A 19,851-nucleotide genomic window follows, 5' to 3' on the forward strand; every position below is an offset into this window, starting at 1 on the left:
TCTACAGTTCCACGCTCGTTGAGATAAGAAGTATAGAAGAATCAGGAATATAAAGAGAATCTGAAGTATGAAAAGAGTTTTTTTAAAGAATTTTTCCTCAATTCATGGCTGATTACCAACGAATTTTTACTACTAGCCACTTGACGCGAATAATTACAAAAAGGCCCTACAAACTATTAGTACACATCGCGGTCATGTTGGGATAAATTTTTTGTTGGAATAGATGAGATTTCTATAGCCACTGAGATTACAACTTTATCTTACACTACCTGCTTCAACAAAAGTTGAGTGTTACCACATCGCTTGCCTAATTTTAAAAATTGGGCAGGATGATATTGTCGCGAATAAATCCCCATTGGTGTCTTCGAGTGACGGCAAAATAAGTGATTGAAATCCATAGAAGAATCATTTCTGAGACGATGATGAAAAGCTTTCCTTACGCTCACGACTAACGTGCGACCACCCCGCAAGGTGTTCGCCCTTAATAGCCATCGCCATGGCGTCCCTTGATTGATATTCGAAGCACTTCGTGGCCGAAGGCTGCCATAAAAGAGTTGATTCAAATGTGGTTGATCCGCTTTCTCCCATAAGAATAAGAAGCGTTGTGTGTTTCTTAACACACTGCAAAAGTGATATCCACAAGCCATCTTTCCATGTAATATGTCACTCTTGAGTACATCTGAATAAAACTCACTCTGTGCAACGATAACTCACCCTGGGAGATCTGCATTATGCTAAAAATTTATGATTAAATCTCATCGCAAATGCTCCAAGTCCAACTCGTAGTGAGTACTGGTTTTCCTGGCCCATTGCCGAGGCTGCTTGTCATGTCTGTTGGGACACGCACAATTTGTTGGCCAATGTAAGACACCTTTCATGCTTATGTTCGAGTTCATCACTTTCTGATTTGAGGAAGGAAACAAGAAGTGTGTTACTGAGAAACAAGCTCAGAAAAAATACACAACCATGACACGTGTACTACACCCAAATTAAGATGGTCTGAAACTTACACAGAAGACTTAGTTTCTTTCCTCCCGAATGCAGCTTTGGTGTTATGGACGTCCTTCACTAGTTTCGTTGATGTTTTCGCAAGAACCTGCACCCCAGGATCCATGCAAGTTATCACACGTGAAAAACTAAAATAGACTGCAATGTACACCGTGCGGTTGAGAATCTACAGGTAATCGAGACTTAGCTCCACTTTTAAAGGGGCAATTGCTGCTAGAAGAGAAAAAGACATAGAAATATTACCTGTTTTGATTTGGTTAGAGACGTTTCCGTTTGTCCGTAAGCACTTGGCGCCGGCGTGAACGGCTTGGACGGAGTGAACGATTTCGGTGAAGGTGTTAACAACTTGGTCGAAGTGATTCGCCTTGGTGAAGATTCCACCGGTTTGGTGGGAGTTACCCGCCTGGTTGAAGGTGTCAATGGAAGTTTGGTTGGACTGCTGACTTTCTTGGGAGTGGTCGCTGGTTTGATTATTGTGAAATTATGCGGTGTCGAGGCTTTGGTTGAAGTAGATTGTTTCGGTGCAGAAGATAGAAGTGGCTTTCTGGAAGTAACTGTTTGTGTCAATTTCGAATGCAGCGCTCCTTGAACTTGAGAGAGATGAGTTCGAACAGTATCCACCAATTTGCTTTTGGGAAACGTAGAAGATCTATAGTGATCATAGAAATCTGAACTGTTTTCCTTGGCAACTCTGGCCTGTATTGCAGAAAGGTTTTCGCCAACTTTCTCAGCTCGTAGTTGTAAAGAGACAAGTTCAGAAGCTGTAGTTTCCTGTAGAAATAATGGATTTTTACGTAAACACAGATGTGATGACTGGAGCACGACTGGAGCGCACTTCGGCACCTCAATTTGAGACTTTGGAGCGGGTTTACGAAGAGGTCTAGTCAGGCCCTGCAAGCACAGATATTGGAAGATAATCAGGTTCACTCAGAAGCTTCCATTGAAATATTAAACAGTGAATGTAGCAAGTCCTTTACAATGACGAAAGCTTTCTAATGTAACTTGTAGCCAGAACAGAACAACTGATTTCAGAGCAAACAAGCAACGAAATGGAAGACTGATATTACGTACAATTTGCTTCGCCAATTGAGTGACCTTTCCTGCAAGTCCCATGCAGTGACTAGCTTGTTTGTTAGAAGATATTTTGACAGAACTTTTGGTACTTTTCTCCGGTCGGGTAAGTAGGCTTTGAGCATCTCCAATAGATTTGTTCATTTTGGAAAGTTGCTGTTCTATCCTCCTTACCTCCAAAGCCAATCCCAATACATGAATATCCTCTCTGGTCTGCGACTTTTGCCTGTTTAAAGCAACTCCAGGTCAAGCAAGTAAAATGGGACTAAAATAAACAGGATATTAGACATGGACATTACAAACTTGAACAAAGATATATTGATGCAAACCCCCAAAAACGTGCGAACGAAAATTAGAACACACCTCTCTTCTTCCAAGGCAAATCCTACTTCACTATCCTGAGTAATGAACGTGGGATTGTCAGTCGTCGTTTGCAGCCCTTTCATTTCGGTAAACAGAGTATGCTGAGATTTATGCTCCCTGAGCTTGTTAAACCCACCAAAATTTGCAGGTATCATGACTTTCGATGGGACCTATATCACATTTATTTTCGTGAGGTCGTGAACCCGAAAATAATCCGTGCTGATTTGTGTCTACAAGGCAGAGCTAGATAATAGCAACTTCGGAACTGCCATCCTAAATGTAGACAAAAAATAAGGTGTAGCTGTTACCTGCGTGAAGGGGGCGTTATCAAAAGTTTGATTTTTGTTCACGTGATAAGTACTTGCAACAAGACTCAAAGGTTGCTTGTTCGCGCCCGCCTTTCCTTTCCTGTTTACAGATACTGTATTCATGTCTCTACCACTCTCAGATTTTATGGAGTTGTTCCCAGATGTAACATTCTCGTCCTCGCAAATAAGAGAGGAATTCTTTTCCGGCAGAGGGACATCCTTAGTTGGTATAAATTGCAAAGACATTTCACCTACTCTTTGTTCAGCAGTTAACCAAGAATCGTCGCTTGAAAATATCAAGTTATCAGAGCTTTCCAATTCTAATTTCCTATGAAAGCTTATCATAGCGGGAGGCTTCTCTTCTCTTAAGCATATATCTTTCAGTTTGGAAAGCAACTTTGCCGAATCAGAGACGGAGTTATCGATCAGAATCATAGGCTCATCAAAGCGCATTTCCAGACGCTTCTTCTCTGGAGAATCTTCTCGGGATTTCAGAACTTTAGTTCCTGAATCTGCGTTATGAAGCACTTCTTCAGGTTGCTTCGCTTGCATCTCGTCAATATTCTCCAGAAATATCTAACGGTTCATTTCCAAAGATGAAATTAGTCCAGTTGCCAAACAAGACAATCATTTTCGACAATGAGCATCAAAACTAACTCTTGGATAAGTTGTAATTTAAATCAAGAAGTTCCACTTTCTTCGAAAGGTGCAAATCAAAGCTAGTCACCACAGTCTCAGACGAAACCCTTCATTAACAGTAGGTGCTATCGTACCTTTATTTGGGATTTATCAGACAAAGCCATTCCATTCGATGATTTTGATTCCTCGGGCTGCGATTGTACTTGGCACAGCTTCGCTTCCAATACTGACAACTGGACATCCTTATTTCGGAGCTCTACCTCGGCGTTCTCCGTCATCTTCTCAACAGTAGTCTCATGTTTAGCAAACTGAGTCTTCAACTCATCCCTGTCCCATGAGGAATATTCAAATGATCAGGAAAGGAACTTTTGGTGCCCAGGCTCCAGTGATTAACGACCCAAAACAACGATGAAGAAGGAATAAAGAAATGAACATAAATATAAGATTAAAAGAGAATAATAGAATAAAAGTGACAAAGACTACCAGAAACCGTAAGTAGAAATGAGGCAGAGATTAGAGATACATAAAAATGCATTAGCGAGCGCAAGACGTGAATTGCGGGTAGCCAACTATTACTGAGGATAATCCTTACTTTGCACTTTTGAGCTCCACTTGAAGTTTCTTGATGGACAGCTGATGTGTCATTCCCATTCTCTCACAACACACACATACATCATCCTTCACAATGTCCTCCGAAAGTGTTTCATTTTTCTCGATTTTAACCTCAGTTAAATGCTCATTCGTAGCTGTTGACGCATTGCAACCCAAGTCATCAACTTTCGTCCTTGATTGAGCCAATTCCGACTCCAGTGTTATCAACTTCGATCTAAAAGCTGATAGTCTTTCGTCTTTGGCTCGCAAGTGCCTTTCGAAAGTCTCAATCTGACTCCAGTGCTTCTCATCTATTTGCGTGGCAAAACGCCCCTTCACTACTTCAAACCAAGCTTTGCAAGTCGGGTCTGAAAGTGGCCCTGCAATTGGATAATATTGAATGAAATCACCATACAAGTTTTCTCGGTTGCAAAATACAACCATTCCAAACAATGACCTCCATACAGGCCGGACTTAGACGAAGAGCTTGTACAATCTATATTCGACGTAGATGCACGCATGCAGTATGTCCCGAAGTCGTCTCAATTACATACTCAATTATACTCCCATACCAAACAGATCGAGCAACGAAAACGCCTGATTAACTATCAAACAAAACAAGGAAATTCACACGAGTTTCCCGATAGTTTGTAAAACTTCAAGCACAGTTCTAATTTGGTATCAAAGAATGATGAGAACGAGTACCTTGCAGATCTGCAGACAACAGAGCGGGCATGGAAAACGTAGACGCATCTCGAGCCTTCGCTTTGTACATCTCGACTTGTTTCTCTAGAGCTTCAACCTGTCTACTATAAAAAGTGCAGAGGTTGTTCACTTCCTCGAGGTGAGATTGCTGAAGATCCGCAATTTTCTCTAACTCGGATCGATTACCCAAGCTGCGGTGACTGCGATGTCCTGTCCTACCCGCATCCGGAACTTCGTCACTGAGATTCGTCCGGGTCCTTTCCGCTGCTAACCTTTTCCACCGCCCTGACTCTGCTTCAGCAACTACTTTTGCAGCCTGTGCGGCCGCAAGCTCCCGAGCAAGATCCTCTTTCTCTTCTCTGTCAAATGTAGCTCGATCCAACATTGTGGATATCATCACATCTTTATCTTCCGACTCCTGCCTCATGGTCGCTAACTCATCTAAAAGCTTTTGGGCCATAGCCGAGTGGTCATCAGTAGCAATGCGTAGAGATTCAAGGTTTAATTTAGATGTCGCGAGATCCTCTAAAGCTTTCATTAAGCGATGTTCTGTCTCCTGCTGCCCCTTTCGAACTTCATCAAGAATAGCTTCCCGCTCCTTTGAATTAGCCAGCTCCTTGTTAAGTCTTTCCTTCAGTTCATCGGCAATTTTTTTCACCGCAGTGAACCTTATTGTAAGCTGGAGATAATCTTCCTCTTTCTTCCTAATATCTACTATTTTTCTTGCCACAAACTCTTGCTCTTTCAGTGCTTTCTCTAGGTCTTTCACGCGTTTATTCTTAATATCACACTCGTTGCATTTTAGCGAACTAACATTGGGGCTACAAAGACCATTGATCTCTGCACGGATTAGGGACTTTCTAAGAATGTCAATCTCATGACAAAGCTTCTTTCTCTCAGCCTTCCATCCATGCTCACGATTGGCGTAAATGCGTACAACTTTCTCGTTGGCTTTAGCATCCTCTGCTCTCCTACGCTTCAATTTTCGAACTTCTTCCTCGGCAGTAGCTAATTTCTGTAGTACACTAGCCTTTTCTAGATTGCACTCTTTCCGATGATTTTCACCCGCCTCTGTAGATTCAGTGAGCCTGTCCTGTAGATTTTGGGCATTTCGAGCTAAGTTTTGAAGTCGCTCCATTGATCCTTTCAGCATGTTCTGAAGAACCATCTTTTGCATTTTGGGATGACTATCTTTCTCACCCGCATTCACTCTGTTCCCATTTGCACCACGGATAAGAGCACCCAACGCTGCGAAAGCCAATGCAACCCCAAAATATTCAGCGAGTAGAGGCCACGGCTCTTCTTCTTGCAAGTCCAAGTATTTACCCATGATATTCTTGCGACCGGATGTGAGGTCTATCAAAGGGTTCATCGAGTCGAACTGCCTGGGATTATAGTTATCGAGCTCCCTAAGAAAATCATCTGTTTCGATACCCTCCATTTGCGCAGGCTTAACAGATAAACTTAGAAAACCGGATACCTACTATATCATTGACCTACAGGAATGAAGCCTCGTCGATAACTCCAGTAAAGCCTCTTGATCTCCAGCAAGTTTCGTCCTCTACGTGTCTCCTTGCTTTCAGCAAACGATTTCGGCTAAGAAAATTTCCTGGCGCGTCAAAATACGAGACGCCATTAAGCAATACTCTACTGCATAAATCACTGCAACAAAATCTCTCTGTGCAAGGGGAGATCGTAACTCAATGCGAAGTAACATAAATGAACATGAATGCATAATCGTCAGAACATTTGAGACACTTCACACCTCGCGTCAAGGGCATTCAAATTTGAAGAGCGTGGATGAAACACAACAGAATCTAAGGACGTCGAGTAAGGCGAAGTCACCAAATCCACAACACGCTGCTCTAACAGCATATTTCACAACAGTGTTAGGATGTACCTCAACGGACCATGCAAAAAGACCAGCGGGCATAAATCCTTCTCCTCACAACCAAACTGATGATCATTGTAAGGACTCCAAATCCTTCAATCTGTTCCCTCCAAGACACCCACGCCGCTCAAAATACCTCCAGGTTAAGAAATTCGAATCCTCAAATTACCGTTGCAGTGCATCACCACAACAAACTCACGCACTCGGGCAGGCCTTCTACTAACTACAACACCACGATACTGCACGGCAACGCAACTCTCCTTCAGGTGCACGCAATCCGTGTACATGCTCAAATCAGATCCTCTCTTCGTCACGTCGTGACACAAATAGTCCCCGTACCTCGGCGACACCCTGAACCTGGTGGTGGTGCTGCTGCTGCTTGTATAATCCGGCTTCTTCGCAGAACCAGCTCGAAATAACAATTCCCTGAGGCTCTCTCTCTCTCTCGCTCTCGCTGGCTCTTCCTCTACTGAACTCGGAGACAAAGTCAGAAAACCAAAAAACAATTCCTCGTCAGGCTTGATCCCGTAGCCAAGGTCATGAACGAAACCAACGCAGCAACGTCTGCGGCTCCCTCACCCAAGCTGCTTCTCCTGATCCTGATCTGAGCAGCGCAAAGTTTTCGGACCAAAACACAAAAACGAGATGCGAGGTCTACGACGATCGCCGAGTTCGTTACAAATTCGCGCTCTGCCCGCTGGATTCGAATCCCGAGCTCGACGACTGCCCGCAGCCTTTCGGGGAGTGCCCGCCCTTCGCGCATTCAGGACACACTTCCGGTGGACCCCGTCTTATGGACGAATGAATTCATTCGTCTATTTTCCAAACGATGAATGTGCCGTGGTTGCGCGCTGGGACACTGGGCGGTTCGAGAACGTCCGAGGTCTCGTTCGAATGCGTTCCCAAGCCTGTATCGTGCTTTGTTCATGAAGGAAAAATTAAATAAACGTGAAACTAATACCTCAAAGTTACATAATTGTTATTCATTCATTGGTGATTATTATTTTGTAAATATTATAGGTTTTCACTTTTTCACTTTTTTTACTCGAGAGACATGTCTGCTTTTGATAGAAACTACAATTTGCTCACTTTGACTTGTTTTCATAAATGTAAGTATTATCTTGTGAAGATTTAATTGTTGTTTAAGTATTTATTTATATCATTATTTCATTTGCAAGGAATAAAATCTAAATTATTGTATACATCATTATGGTTTATAATTACCATATGTTGATGGAACTTTTATGTAATACTCCTTAATACTCGTTCCATGATTATGTATCTATATGTAAATATAACATTTACACGTTTACATTCAACAAACTGTGCTGCAAGACACTTTATTCAGAGTTTTTATTTTTTTTCACGAATATTGAACAAAGGAATAGAGAATTTTTGGATTCTGTATTGTTGACAAAAAAACTCTTCTTTCATTGTAATTTTATAAAAACCAAACAATATGCATATCTTTGTGAATATTCATTATATATATATATATATATATATATTTTCATTCACATTCACATAAGTACACACACAATCATATTCACCATCAAACTTTACACTCTAAGGTCAACATACATATTCCGTTTTTAAACTTGTAACTTTACATGCATATTCAGTTTTTAATATATTCATAAAAAATAAATACAACCAAATCTTTCCACTCATTTTGCCAGGTCCAGTAAGAAAGGATTTGATTTCCTTGTCATTCTATTTTTAAGGATAATTAGTTTGTTGAAAATCCATGGCACTTGCATGCACAAACTTGTAATCATTTGCATAGTAGTTCTTGCACAAAGTACACTGATCTGATTTTAAATAGACTTAAATTTATGCATATATAAAGGGAATTGTTAAATTGACCCATGCTTTAGCTAAATCAACCCATCATGTGACTAGGGTGATCTTTGTGCATGTTTAATTGATAAGAATAATTTTCTTTCAAGTCCTACTAAAGCCCTACCATAGCGCTCATCTAATATCCAGTAGCAGTTTTTGAAGGTTTACAGTTGTAAAAAATGAAATGCATGACAGTCACAACAATCACCACACGATGGGTCAATTTATTGAAAGGGTGGATTGATTTTACAATTTTCTATTCATGTATGTATGTATGTATATATGTATGTAGAGGAAGTAAGGTTAAAATAAACACAACATGATTTTTAAGTTGCTTCTAGTTGCAAACTTTTTGAGTTTAAAAAAGAAAGTAATATTTAAAATGCATTAAATTCTGTTCTATTACTTGACTGATTTCATGTCCACAATTGTTTATTAATACATCTTGAGTCAAAAGCATTAAAATATGTGTGGAACAAACTTTCAAATCCTTGTTTTTATTTCATGCTGGTCTTATTATCCTATGCTGTATCTGACAAAAATAAGAACTGAAATGTTATATTATTTGATTTGTGGTTTCACAATGTTAAATAAGGCTTAAAACATGTTGTTTACTTTTTTAAATCCTGTATTATTCCAAGCTCACAATGCATCTTGAATAAAATAACAATATATTAATCCAAACTAAACAAAGTGATTTTAAGGAACTTTTTGAATTGTGATACTTAAAGTATTTTTACAAATGTTTGCAATAATTTTAAAAGAAAAACATAAAAACTCCAGGATACATAAGAGGACTATTTACAAAAAAACAAAAACAAAAACAAAAACAAAACAAAAAAAATAATTTAATTTTTTATTTTACTAATATATATATATATAGAGAGAGAGATAGAGAGAGAGAGAGAGAGAGAGAGAGATGTAAAAAATTAAAAAAACATGTGTTTATATGTTTTTATACAGTCATATTTCATACTTGCATGTTTTCAAAGTTGATCAAAACTATTTTATGTTACACACATGTATATGTGTATATATATATATATATATATATATATATACATGTTTGAGATTATGTGAATTTTGATCCTTTTTTGTTTGACGAATTAAAAAATACCAATTCTTCATGCACTATTTCTTCCTACGTTGACTTCAACGTGAATATATATACTTCCTGACACTATTTAGAACCAAATTCATGCATAAAATTCCATTGTTATTTAAAATTTTAGAACGATATATATTTCTAAACTCCAAATCAATAATTCATATAATAATAAAAAATACCATTTTGAATTTTTATTGTAATTTTACACAGTGTAAGACTAAAACAAAGGTGAGGTTCAATTATTATTACGGACACATGGCAGCTCAAGCGTGGCTGAAGCATAGTCCACGTGAGGTGAGGGATTGGATGATAGTGTTGCACGGTGTCGAGGATCATGCCCATGTCCTACCACCAAACAGTACCCACTTCCGTGGAGGTGACGTCAACAACCACTGAACGATTCCGGGATGGAATTGGCACGAGAGGGGACACACCTCCAAAAGACGAACGAATGAAGAACAATATGAATACCTCATCATAGGAATATCATCCACGGCATTCGTACAATTATTGTCCAAGTGCCGACACTGGGAATAATTTGTATTCTCTGAATTGTTAAGTCCACGTGGCAAAGACTCGCTGGCACTAATGGTGGCACATTGCGCCTTTCGTTATTCAAAGCAACTTTTATTCAGTCTGAGGGTCGACTTTAAATAAAAAGTTTCACGAGGAAGGGCAAAGTTGCTGCTGCCTGGGGACAAACGAACAGACCCGGAGGCCGCGTGAGCGGAGTCATGGGAAGAGCTCCGTTGGCCCATCGACCAGGTCTCCGTTGGAAGCGCACCCTATTTCCGTCCACAAGAGGGCCACAGCGCCGCGTACAATGCCTCCACATCTGCTATTTGGGGGGGGGTATTAGTTGGGCTATTGCCAGCCCCTTCCCAGCCAAGGCCAACCTGGACGATACTCCTTTTATATATTTCTCTTTTTTTGTTAATATTCTTGGCGCTCTCCCCAAAAATTGCATTATAGAACTGCATTATGTGGGTGAATGTGATGAGAATGGATACAATTTTCACTAGAACATTCCTAACATGGGGTTACAAATAGCATGATCCACCTTTTCAACTTTTACTTTACGTTTCGAAAAAGAAAAAGTTCGACGGTATTTTGTTTTGTGCTTTTTGTGCTTTGTGTGCATTCCATTTCACGTTTTTGTTTTATTGAGCGTTATTTTCTATGTATTATTGGTACAAGCTACTGCTTGAATACTTGTTTAGTTTCACTCTCTTTTCCTCTTCGCTTATCTTTTGCTGTTGATGTGTATTTGCCTTGCAGTATGAAAATCTTGCATGGGCCTCTATAGTTGCCAATGTTTTAAGAATTCCTTACGCTGCACAGCTCCTGGTTAAAAATTAACATACATGTTTTTTGATTTTTTTTTTTTGGATTCTTAATGTGGGTAGCCATTTTATGTCAAAAAGGTTTGCTGGATTTTAATGCTAGCTTGAATCTATTTTTTAACATTTACGGTCATAAAATTAAATTTTATTTCACTCACAAAATCCTTACGGAAAGAAAAAAAAGAAAAAAAAGCCTTTGCTCTGAACTGAGGGTATGATCGTTGACGTGGAACATGGGTCACATTGTCAGGTTCAGAGTTACATCAGTCATGTTGTATAATCTGTATACTATGTGGGAATCTGCCACCCTTCAAAGTCTGATGATGGAATCAGGTACTCTACTTGTGTCGATTGAGATGATGTGAAGCAGTACTTGTATCTGGAGTACACCGTATGGTACCGAAATTAGACAGGTTACGCACACAATTTCCAATTCTGTTCCATTCCTGCAGTACCCTGTCTCTTGCACGATTACAGATCCAGATTAGGGTGCGACTTCAAGGTTGGTGTGCTGACAAACCCAATTTATACTTGGTAAGCACTGTGTAATCACTGGGGTTAACAATGCATCAATTTTAGGTTGCTACTGCAAAATTGTATCATCCACGTCAAACACCTCAGATTTTCAAAACGTGGCATTGAAGTCCTTTACCTGTGCAAGACTCCCAAGTATTCTTCACTAACCTGCCCATGATGAACCAGGTGATGGTCCAGCCCCATTGCCGTGCAAGAATTCATATGTGTGATATGAATGCAGAGATATAGGGATCCAGTGGGCAACTATTGTTAAGGATTTGGTTGGGTAATAAAGAATCAAGAATACCTGAATTCTTCCAGTTCATGTACATAAGCTAATTGAAAAGAAAATTTGAGATTAAAAGCTCCCAGGACACCATAAATACAAAGCCTGGAAGTTCACAAACTCTTCTGAAGAGTATATGATGAATTACTACTGTATTCGGAACCAACTAATATATTGACAACCTCCAAACAAAGTAGGGACCGTATCATAGGTCACACGAAAATTTCCTAACAGAATGTTGAATACCTTCACAGCTACCGCCGAAATGGCAGCTTTAGAGCCTCAAACCGTGCTTCCAAATCATCATCCTCAATTACCCTTGGAGAGGGATCAATGTCGAAAACCCTTACAGTGGTTGAAAAGTCCGACCCTGGCGGGTTTGTGCTTGGCGGATAGCTACAATCTGTTTTAGGCGTGAAAGAGTAATCATTCGAGCCATACTTTTGTGTACTGGAGAAGCGCGAAGGATTGTCCTCATCTTCGTAGTCAAAGCGTGCAGACCGTTGAAAACTCCCAAGACGCGAAGGCTCACGGGATCTACCAATCGATCCTTCTTCGTCAAATAATGGAGAGCCTTCACGGCCCTTGGCATCAAATCTGGAACTGTTTAGCCTACCAGCAAAAGGTTGGTCATATGATGAATGGTTTCCTTCCACTCTTGATAAATCAGGATCGTCGTAATGGTTACGATTACCAGTGTCCATCACACTGTAGTGGAGTGAAGTTTTGCCACTGTCAACATCAAAGGTGTGTCTGTCGGATTCCTTTCCAGATTTCCAATTGAAGCTGCCTGATTTACTCCTAAATGTGCTACTGCCACCATAGGTTCGGCTCTCACTTTCTTGCGTTGCAGCCCTTGCGGTGATTGAGTTTTCACCACCACTGTCGTCGTCATCAAATGCCGGCCTGCTTGAAGTATCTTCTGTTTGAAAATCTAGTTTGGTTGCCTTCAACGGGGGCCTCTGATCTTCAAATAACTCAGACGGATCAGTGCGCTCATATAAGGCATTGGACCTAGGTTTCTTCCCACCAGCCCCCCTGCCACGAGGTACGTCATACTCAGCAGTATCGCTATCACTATCACTAAATCTTGCTGGTGCTGGGCTCCTCCCTTGACCAAGTCTGCTCTGAATGGAATTTACTTTCAATCGAAGATTGCCGTGATCGTCGTCATCATCATCACCATCACTGTCCAAATCTGTAGCGCTTTCCTCGTCCTCAACTGGAGGAATTGAATTCTGTCTTCCAAGCTTGTCAGGCACCCTGGTGCCAAAATCACCGCTTTGCTTTCGAGCCAGCTCAGCTGCAGCTCGCGCAGCTGCTACTGCACGGTTAGCTGAGTCAGCAGCGGCTTTTGCAGCGGAAGCCACATCGAAGTAATTACCTTGGTGTTCCTTTCTCGTCGACACAGAAGTGCTTGACTTGGCATCAGATCTCAAATCCGAAGAAGTCGCTTGGTGTGGGACATGTGACACCTGATCAACTGTGTCCACCTTTCGAATAGGAGTAACTGTCGGTGAAGGAGGCACATACTTTGTAGGTGAAGGAGGCACATACTTTGTAGGTGACGGAGGCTCGTACTTTGTAGGTGGAGGGATGTTCTTAAACGGGATTTGGGGCTCTCTCTCGTCCTCATGTAAAGATCCAGATGAAGATAGTCCAGACAAGTCCGATGACATTCGCGACAAAGTTCTGGTGGGAACGTCCCTAGCAGCATCATAGGTCCCACTGGATTGTGAACGGGCTAATTGGGGAGGGGGCTTCTCATTTGCTCCAAGGAAATGATTAGGTCCATCCTGTACACAGAAAATAAATTCAGAAAAGCAAGAAAAAGCAAATGATAACATCATTTAACAAAATCCACGCAAAAGAAATTGAAAAAGTGGGCAAGAAAAATCACATTGATATTCTGCTAGTATTATTTGTTAATCGTAACGGGTCCTACAACACAATATAAACAGTGTGAGGAGAGTGAAAGTGTTGGGAACAGGATCAAACAATGAGTCCGAAGACTTACGAGCAAATCTTCGTGAGATTTTGTGAGTTCTGCTTCAGTATCTGCAGAATCCCAGCTAACACTATGCTCAGCAGCAATCTCTTTCAGCAACTTCAGTTTCACCTCTCCAGAAGGCGCACGTACCGAAAGCTTTTCTATTATCTGCAATTGACACCACACAAGATAACATCCAAATATAAATATCAAGCATCACCGTAAACAAAATTAGAGTTCAAAATTGATACGTTAGTGCTAACAACTTCAATTTTTCATCCGTGTCCAAGTTTTTGTGCAATGATCCACCTGGAGAAATCATTGTGCAGTGAAAGAAACTTTTTTCGTAGATATCTCAACTTCAACTAAGGTACAGTCGAATGCATTGAAGACAATATAAAAACTGAATTCCAAGAAGATACCTACCCGACGATTGACACCACAGTCGGGACGGAGCTCTGCTGCAGCTGCGGCGAACTCTTTCCCATATTTAGCAGCGAAAAGTTGGCGGATTTGTAGAAGTTCAGGCAAATCAGAACAGCGTGGAGACGCAAATATCAAACTTGAGATGGCCTCCTTCAAATCCAAGGGACAATTTCTGCACATTCAACATGGCACTCATTATCCACTAACAAAATTGGCATTCGTAACAATTTTCAAAGTGGTGATACAACCGAAGTATTACAATGAGTATAACTGTGAGTTAGAGAAACAGGGGAGAAGACGACTCTATTAGAACAAGATAGCTTACTTTTGAGCCTCTATTATAGGAAGTCGGACAGCCACAAGTTCGGAGAATAGTTCAAGTATGTCATATGCTGCCAAAATATTTTGCTCTCGAATAATGTGCTCAACCTGGTGTTAAGAGTTTCATTTGGATGAAACAGGTGCGAGAATGAAATATGTGAATAAAGACACTTCAGAAACAATTGAATCATCGGTCTGTTCTCATCCAGGACATGAAGGTGAATATGCTAATGCCTGACTGGAGCTCGCGGAAAACTCAGTTAGGACGGCAGTTTTAAACCTTGGAATGAAAGGAATAGGTGAAGGAGAGACACGCACGCGTATCCTTGCACTGGGCTCTTGTCCACTGGTGAGTAGCTGAGCAATCTCTTTACGCATCTGCTTGACCTGAAGGTCTCTCTTATTTCGTAATAACTTAATGCGTGCCATTGCCAGCTTCAGCAATGTCTTACTGCAAAGTCAGAAATGATAGGAAGATGGTTATTAATCAAATTTAAATCATCAAAGGCATGATATCAAATGCGAAGTAAACGATGGGAGGTCACAACGGACAAGCCTATGTGAGTATTACCAGCTTCACCATGATTAATTGATCAGATCAATCAGAATTCCACATCTTGGGCACCGGTTGTCATACTCACCATTTCTGGGTTTTGAAGCCCTTCCCAAGCATAGAATCCCACATGGTGACGGTGGTGGTTCGCGCAGCTTCTGCTTGAAAACGAAACTCCACGTCTTCGTAAGCTTACCTGAGATTTCATGTAAAACCAAAATAAGCTTAGACTGTAACCACTGCACCAAAGCCCATGGTGCTGGAAGCCATCCGAAAATATAAGACATTGACTCATAGTCGTTGGTAGTGTTAAAATGCCTTTCATCAAAAGATCTCAACACTTTACACATTAAATTTGTCGATATTCTCAAAAATGACCCTCAATGGTGCAAAGAAAAGAGAAATTTGTCACGTAATAAATTTGCACTTGAAAGAATATCAAACTCAACAAGAATAAAAACAGTATCTCTAACTTCTGCCTATCCTCATAATTCAAAAAATCTTTATCAGAAATTTGCAGAAGCGTAATTCAGACAAACAGCAGCTCCAATCAGCCAAGCAATTGTCATCGTTTTGACTATTATCATAATCTATTCGACCTTAGGTTTCATCTTCATCGTGGAACGTGAAAGCAGCACGAAATGCTATTGAAGTAAGGTAACCTACTTAAATGACGCAGTAGTCGCGAATTCAAGTATGAATCTAGAGATATTAATGCTGCAAAATAATGCACGTAGGTGAGTTTGTACAGGAGGCAACTACTGCACTGTTCGAATCAAAAAGTTAAAGACTTGATCCATGCAATGCCTTCTCTGCATTAACTGTATAAGGTGTAACACATGGGAGATGGCCGTGCAGAGGTAAGTCTAATTTGCAAAGCTAATGCTGTTACTTGAAATGTAGTGCGCCCTCTCCTCTTCTAGACCGATGGAGAATCTGGAATACGAGCGTTTACATCACAGAAAATCGTGTGGCTGCAAATTCTTGATCCTATGAAAGCAATTCAAGATATCATCATTTTGGTAAGCACGATCAGATAAAGAGCATCCACCATAATAACCTCTTCGACCAATCCCCGGCAAGCTGGCGAGTGAAATGCACTCCAGAGATCCAAGGATTTTCTATGCAAAAAAACGTTTCTGCCTAATTCTCAAACACAACGTCGGAAATTCCAGTCCCAGGTACTGAAATACTACAGCTAAACCTGACCCCTCAACTGGATGATCTGTACTAGAAAAACAAATAAACACTTTGACAAAACTGAAAGAGAAACTTTTAATTCCATAAAAATCAACATTTACTTGAAATGCAAACGAGAACCTATCCATTCATCTACTGCAAACGCAAGTTCTAACATTTGCAACGGAACACACATCTATAACCACGAAATCAAATTCCAAATAACCGTGATAAATGAGACGTGAAGGACACATTGACCACCCTCGACAATGAGGACTCTATACGGCCGGAAAAATTTCGACACCACGCCACAGATTGACAAACCTCACAAGCTTCTTTTTCAAAACGGTTTCCGCACTTCCTTCTCGCGCCTCAGAGAATACCAGTCCACGCAAAAGATCCAATCAATCAAAGTCTCCTCGGAACCAGCAGCTCACACTCCACATCGAGAAATAATCAGACCAGAATCAACAACGCCGAAGCTCTGCGACGATAGATCATCGCGAGAGAATACGGGAGCTTGCAAGTAGGGTTGCCCAGTGAGAGAGAGACGAAGTTCCCAATCACGTTCCTACCACAGTTCCCTGTGTTCTCGAGCCGTTGGAAGCATGAGTACGTGCCGGAACTTTAACGAATGTTGGAGAAAGTTTGGATCGGGTACAAGAATCCACAGAATTTCTGAGACATAATACGTTTCTGAAGATTCGCTTATGAAGGGATCGTTTTCAGAATTTTAGGATCAATCAACTGAATTAATTACTTATTTTAGATTATCCACGTCCCCCGCCAACTGCGCCTTTTCGCAGGTTTGTTGTTTGCAATCTTGGCGGGACTATGCGTTGTTTTTTGAACGGGAGAGTCAGGTTGCTGCTCAAGCACATTGCAGCGGGGAGCTGTAAGTATGAAGCTCCATCGCCACTGCTATGGAGTGGGAAGATCGGATGGGAATTCGTGAGGCAGAACTGCAGCTATCGGTCATGGCAACTATGGCGGGCTCTCTGTTGTCTTACCCGCCCTCCTCCGTGACTTTGGGATTGTGTCCATGCCATCCGTGCTTGCTTCAGCTTGATTCGTAGCGGCAATAAGGTTAATGTCGGTTGAACTCTGCTGATTCAGGACGATACGTGGCGCAGATTGTCTTCCAAGAGCCGTACATGCGCTGGAGAGCAGGTAACACATCAAAATTGTTGTATATGATGGTAGTCGTGAAATCTCGGTTCGCTATGGTCCTATGAGATGGATTGCTTCACTCCGGACGTTTTTGAGAAATTTAGTCGAATGACGTTGTTCTGAGTTATTTGTTTGTTTGTTTGTTTTATTTTTCTGTCGGTGGGTGGGGGAGCAGTTGACGAGATGCGGAGAATTCTATGTATTGATGGCAGGAGTTGCAATTGCACTTGTTCCAAAACAGTTTGTTCATCATGCGATAAAAGTCATTTAGCTATGATATTGAGTGATCAGTAAATCACTGGTGAAACATCAGATGTCCCGGAAGCTGTTTGCACAACGCTCTGTATTCTTGCTCGGTTCTGTACTCGACGGCAACTTCTGATTCAATTGCAGATCTTACAGATTTTGTTAAATACTACATCACTGCAGATTCTTGTCCTCAAGCTTTTACTTAACGGTCGCTCTTTGTTTTCGGCTTTGGCTTTATAGTGGGAACAACCAGCTATGTGCGAGATTCATGTGATTTCGTTGAATTAGATATTAGGATGCTAATAATGGCAAATTGAGACGAATGTATTGACTGCAAGTTACTGTTACAACGGGTATCAAGAGTTGCCCTAATTGGTATGGTGTTGGGTGTATGTCATTGCCCATTGCAGACATATGAGTCTGTACGAGGTAACGCAAAATGCGCATAACATGGGCATGATATTTGTCACACAGTATCTTTCGCCAGGTAATGTTGAAATTGGACGATAGATGGTTGAGGAATTTTTTTGAGATCGTCCATGAAGGTTTCATGTACAAAAGTTCCTGTGCCCACCAGGTTCTAGTAAAACTATCCAGTAAGAATGGGATCAATCTACTTTGGACGTTGCAGTGGTTAATAATTGAAGGCATGATACACTTCCTGTCTGGATAATTTTAGGGCCAACCTGCGCGACTTGCACCGATTATACAAACTGAAAGCACTTTCCTATACAAAGAATCTGCAGTCTGCCTGACGAGATGTGCTTGAAGCGTACCGAACAATCTCGGAAAATGTTAGATTAATGGTTTCTTTAGTGGGAATTGTTAACCGGGACTTGAATCTCTAAACCTCTAAACTTGGTCTCATCTTAAGACCCTGGTTTCTTCAAGCTTATCCGACGGAGAACTGACGTCGATATCCGACAACGATACAATTATGTAATGAATTGCTGGGTTCGCTTTGATTTTATACTACGAAATCTGCTTTTGCCGAACGGTTGCATCACCCATCACCTTACTGTTGATCATCGGATCGAGAGGAGCATGCGATGATGCAGACGTTAATCGAAATCCTAAAAACCTTAGTAGTACTGCATCTAGCAATACTGTACCTCTACCTTGTTCCTGAGCCAGTCATCACGGCTGTACAGATGCAATTATTAGTCGTAGATATTCATAGCATATTGTCCAGCTTCCTCGAAACAAACAGATATAATTCATTTTCTGACACACTTGAACATGATCATGTGTAAGAAAACGAGACTCTGATTGACCAAAGTTACGGTGCTCCCGATGCTTACAAGCAATCCTATCTGGTATCTAGATCCTTTGTGGCCCTACAGCCACCCTCTTCGTTTGGCTCTTCAACTCCCATCACCGATTTGAGTTCTATTCTGCTGAAAGTGATGCATAATTTTGAAACCACGCCCTTTCTGAAGTTCAATGTAGTTCCTAGAATACTTGACAAACTTTCAAATTGAATTGCGATTATGTCATCGACTATGTTCGAATTAGGGGGAATGTTATTGATTACTTTGCACCTCAGATATGCTGAAATGAAAGTCATGTGCGAAGGGTCTCGTTTTGGTCCAGTTAAGCAGCAACTTCTGGATTCGGAATTGTTGAAATGAGAGCTTTCTAGGTTACTTAGCTTCCGAAGTGGGTGGGCGTTACTGTAGCATCATACTCTCCTAAGCTTACCATGGAATTGTTGAATTCTTCGTCGTCAATCCTCCGAGAGCAATTACGATGCAGTGGATGAGCAATGTGGCTGAGCCGCTATGTACTGTCTGAGTGTGCTGGAATTTTCATTGCTCTGGTTTCTGATTAGCTCATACGGTCTCAATTTCTCCTTCCACAAGATTAACCGAGACAAGCTGAAAAAGGGTGCGATAGTCTGCAATTTGTTAATGCTTTGATCACAGTGAAGGATGCATCTACAAATTTCCTCGCAGCAACAAACGGTCGCGAGAAAAACCGAGGTGTATTCCGAGTCGCTATTGTCATTGGTGGCATTGACTGTCAAGCCCTTCATCTGTACACGATCAAAAACAAATATCAAATAAAATTGTCGATGTCAAATGGGCGTTGTATATGTATGATGGTGAGCGATTGACATGGGTGGAGTTGACTTTTTCATATTGTGATAAAGCTCATGACAACCGCTTTTTAAATACAACGAGGTATAACCACAGGTTTAGACTCCGCCGCGCCTCACCACACCTTCAATCGTGGCTGCGAGGTACTGTGGCTGTTCTTGTTTTTCTGTGAGTCTCTGAATTGCTCCGTTGC

General features: G+C 41.1%; 2 protein-coding genes and 1 long non-coding RNA gene across 9 annotated transcripts; 1 reads left to right on the forward strand and 2 right to left on the reverse strand.

The window, feature by feature from the left end:
* Nucleotides 1-61: 61 nt before the first annotated feature.
* Nucleotides 62-7,119, reverse strand: LOC112291447 (uncharacterized). Its single transcript, XM_024538839.3, has 10 exons — nucleotides 6,596-7,119; nucleotides 4,686-6,294; nucleotides 3,982-4,360; nucleotides 3,524-3,716; nucleotides 2,751-3,326; nucleotides 2,443-2,612; nucleotides 2,080-2,305; nucleotides 1,252-1,899; nucleotides 1,011-1,096; nucleotides 62-831 (listed from the first exon to the last, which is right to left on the reverse strand). Exons 2-10 carry the CDS (start codon nucleotides 6,124-6,126, stop codon nucleotides 756-758), a joined length of 3,795 nt encoding a protein of 1,264 aa, XP_024394607.1. The 5' UTR covers nucleotides 6,127-6,294; nucleotides 6,596-7,119; the 3' UTR covers nucleotides 62-755.
* Nucleotides 7,120-11,631: 4,512 nt separating this feature from the next.
* Nucleotides 11,632-16,642, reverse strand: LOC112291901 (uncharacterized). Of its 7 annotated transcripts, XM_024539873.3 has the most exons (9): nucleotides 16,465-16,640; nucleotides 15,854-15,951; nucleotides 15,628-15,678; nucleotides 15,050-15,157; nucleotides 14,727-14,859; nucleotides 14,413-14,516; nucleotides 14,088-14,259; nucleotides 13,689-13,829; nucleotides 11,632-13,467 (listed from the first exon to the last, which is right to left on the reverse strand). In XM_024539873.3, the coding sequence occupies exons 4-9, from the start codon at nucleotides 15,091-15,093 to the stop codon at nucleotides 11,926-11,928; spliced, it is 2,136 nt and encodes a 711-aa protein (XP_024395641.1). In that variant the 5' UTR covers nucleotides 15,094-15,157; nucleotides 15,628-15,678; nucleotides 15,854-15,951; nucleotides 16,465-16,640; the 3' UTR covers nucleotides 11,632-11,925. The 7 variants fall into 7 exon arrangements, with proteins under 7 accessions (XP_024395641.1, XP_090111857.1, XP_024395640.1 ...); XM_090255731.1 differs by lacking the exon at nucleotides 15,628-15,678 and having other exon boundaries at nucleotides 16,465-16,602; XM_024539872.3 differs by lacking the exons at nucleotides 15,628-15,678; nucleotides 15,854-15,951 and having other exon boundaries at nucleotides 16,465-16,642.
* A 202-nt stretch (nucleotides 16,643-16,844) lies between these two features.
* LOC112291902 (uncharacterized) lies at nucleotides 16,845-17,929 on the forward strand. The gene is made up of 2 exons (XR_002972553.3): nucleotides 16,845-17,310; nucleotides 17,486-17,929. It is a non-coding gene; the product is annotated as an uncharacterized LOC112291902 (long non-coding RNA).
* The last annotated feature ends 1,922 nt before the right edge of the window (nucleotides 17,930-19,851 follow it).

The sequence above is a fragment of the Physcomitrium patens genome, chromosome 14 (assembly GCF_059467195.1).
Source record: "Physcomitrium patens ecotype Gransden chromosome 14, ASM5946719v1, whole genome shotgun sequence".
Taxonomy (NCBI): Eukaryota; Viridiplantae; Streptophyta; class Bryopsida; order Funariales; family Funariaceae; genus Physcomitrium; species Physcomitrium patens.

What these genes read in the sequence shown, in the direction of transcription:
- LOC112291901 (XM_024539872.3), bottom strand. Translation starts at nt 15,093, where the DNA reads ATGTGGGATTCTATGCTTGGGAAGGGCTTCAAAACCCAGAAATG. An exon ending in AGCCCAGTGCAAGGATACGC is followed by an intron (nt 14,517 to 14,726) that starts GTGCGTGTCTCT and finishes TCTTAACACCAG; the next exon opens with GTTGAGCACATTATTCGAGA. An exon ending in CCTATAATAGAGGCTCAAAA is followed by an intron (nt 14,260 to 14,412) that starts GTAAGCTATCTT and finishes TTGAATGTGCAG; the next exon opens with AAATTGTCCCTTGGATTTGA.
- LOC112291447 (XM_024538839.3), bottom strand. Translation starts at nt 6,126, where the DNA reads ATGGAGGGTATCGAAACAGATGATTTTCTTAGGGAGCTCGATAACTAT. An exon ending in GTTGTCTGCAGATCTGCAAG is followed by an intron (nt 4,361 to 4,685) that starts GTACTCGTTCTC and finishes ATCCAATTGCAG; the next exon opens with GGCCACTTTCAGACCCGACT. An exon ending in TTTGCCTTGGAAGAAGAGAG is followed by an intron (nt 2,306 to 2,442) that starts GTGTGTTCTAAT and finishes TGCTTTAAACAG; the next exon opens with GCAAAAGTCGCAGACCAGAG.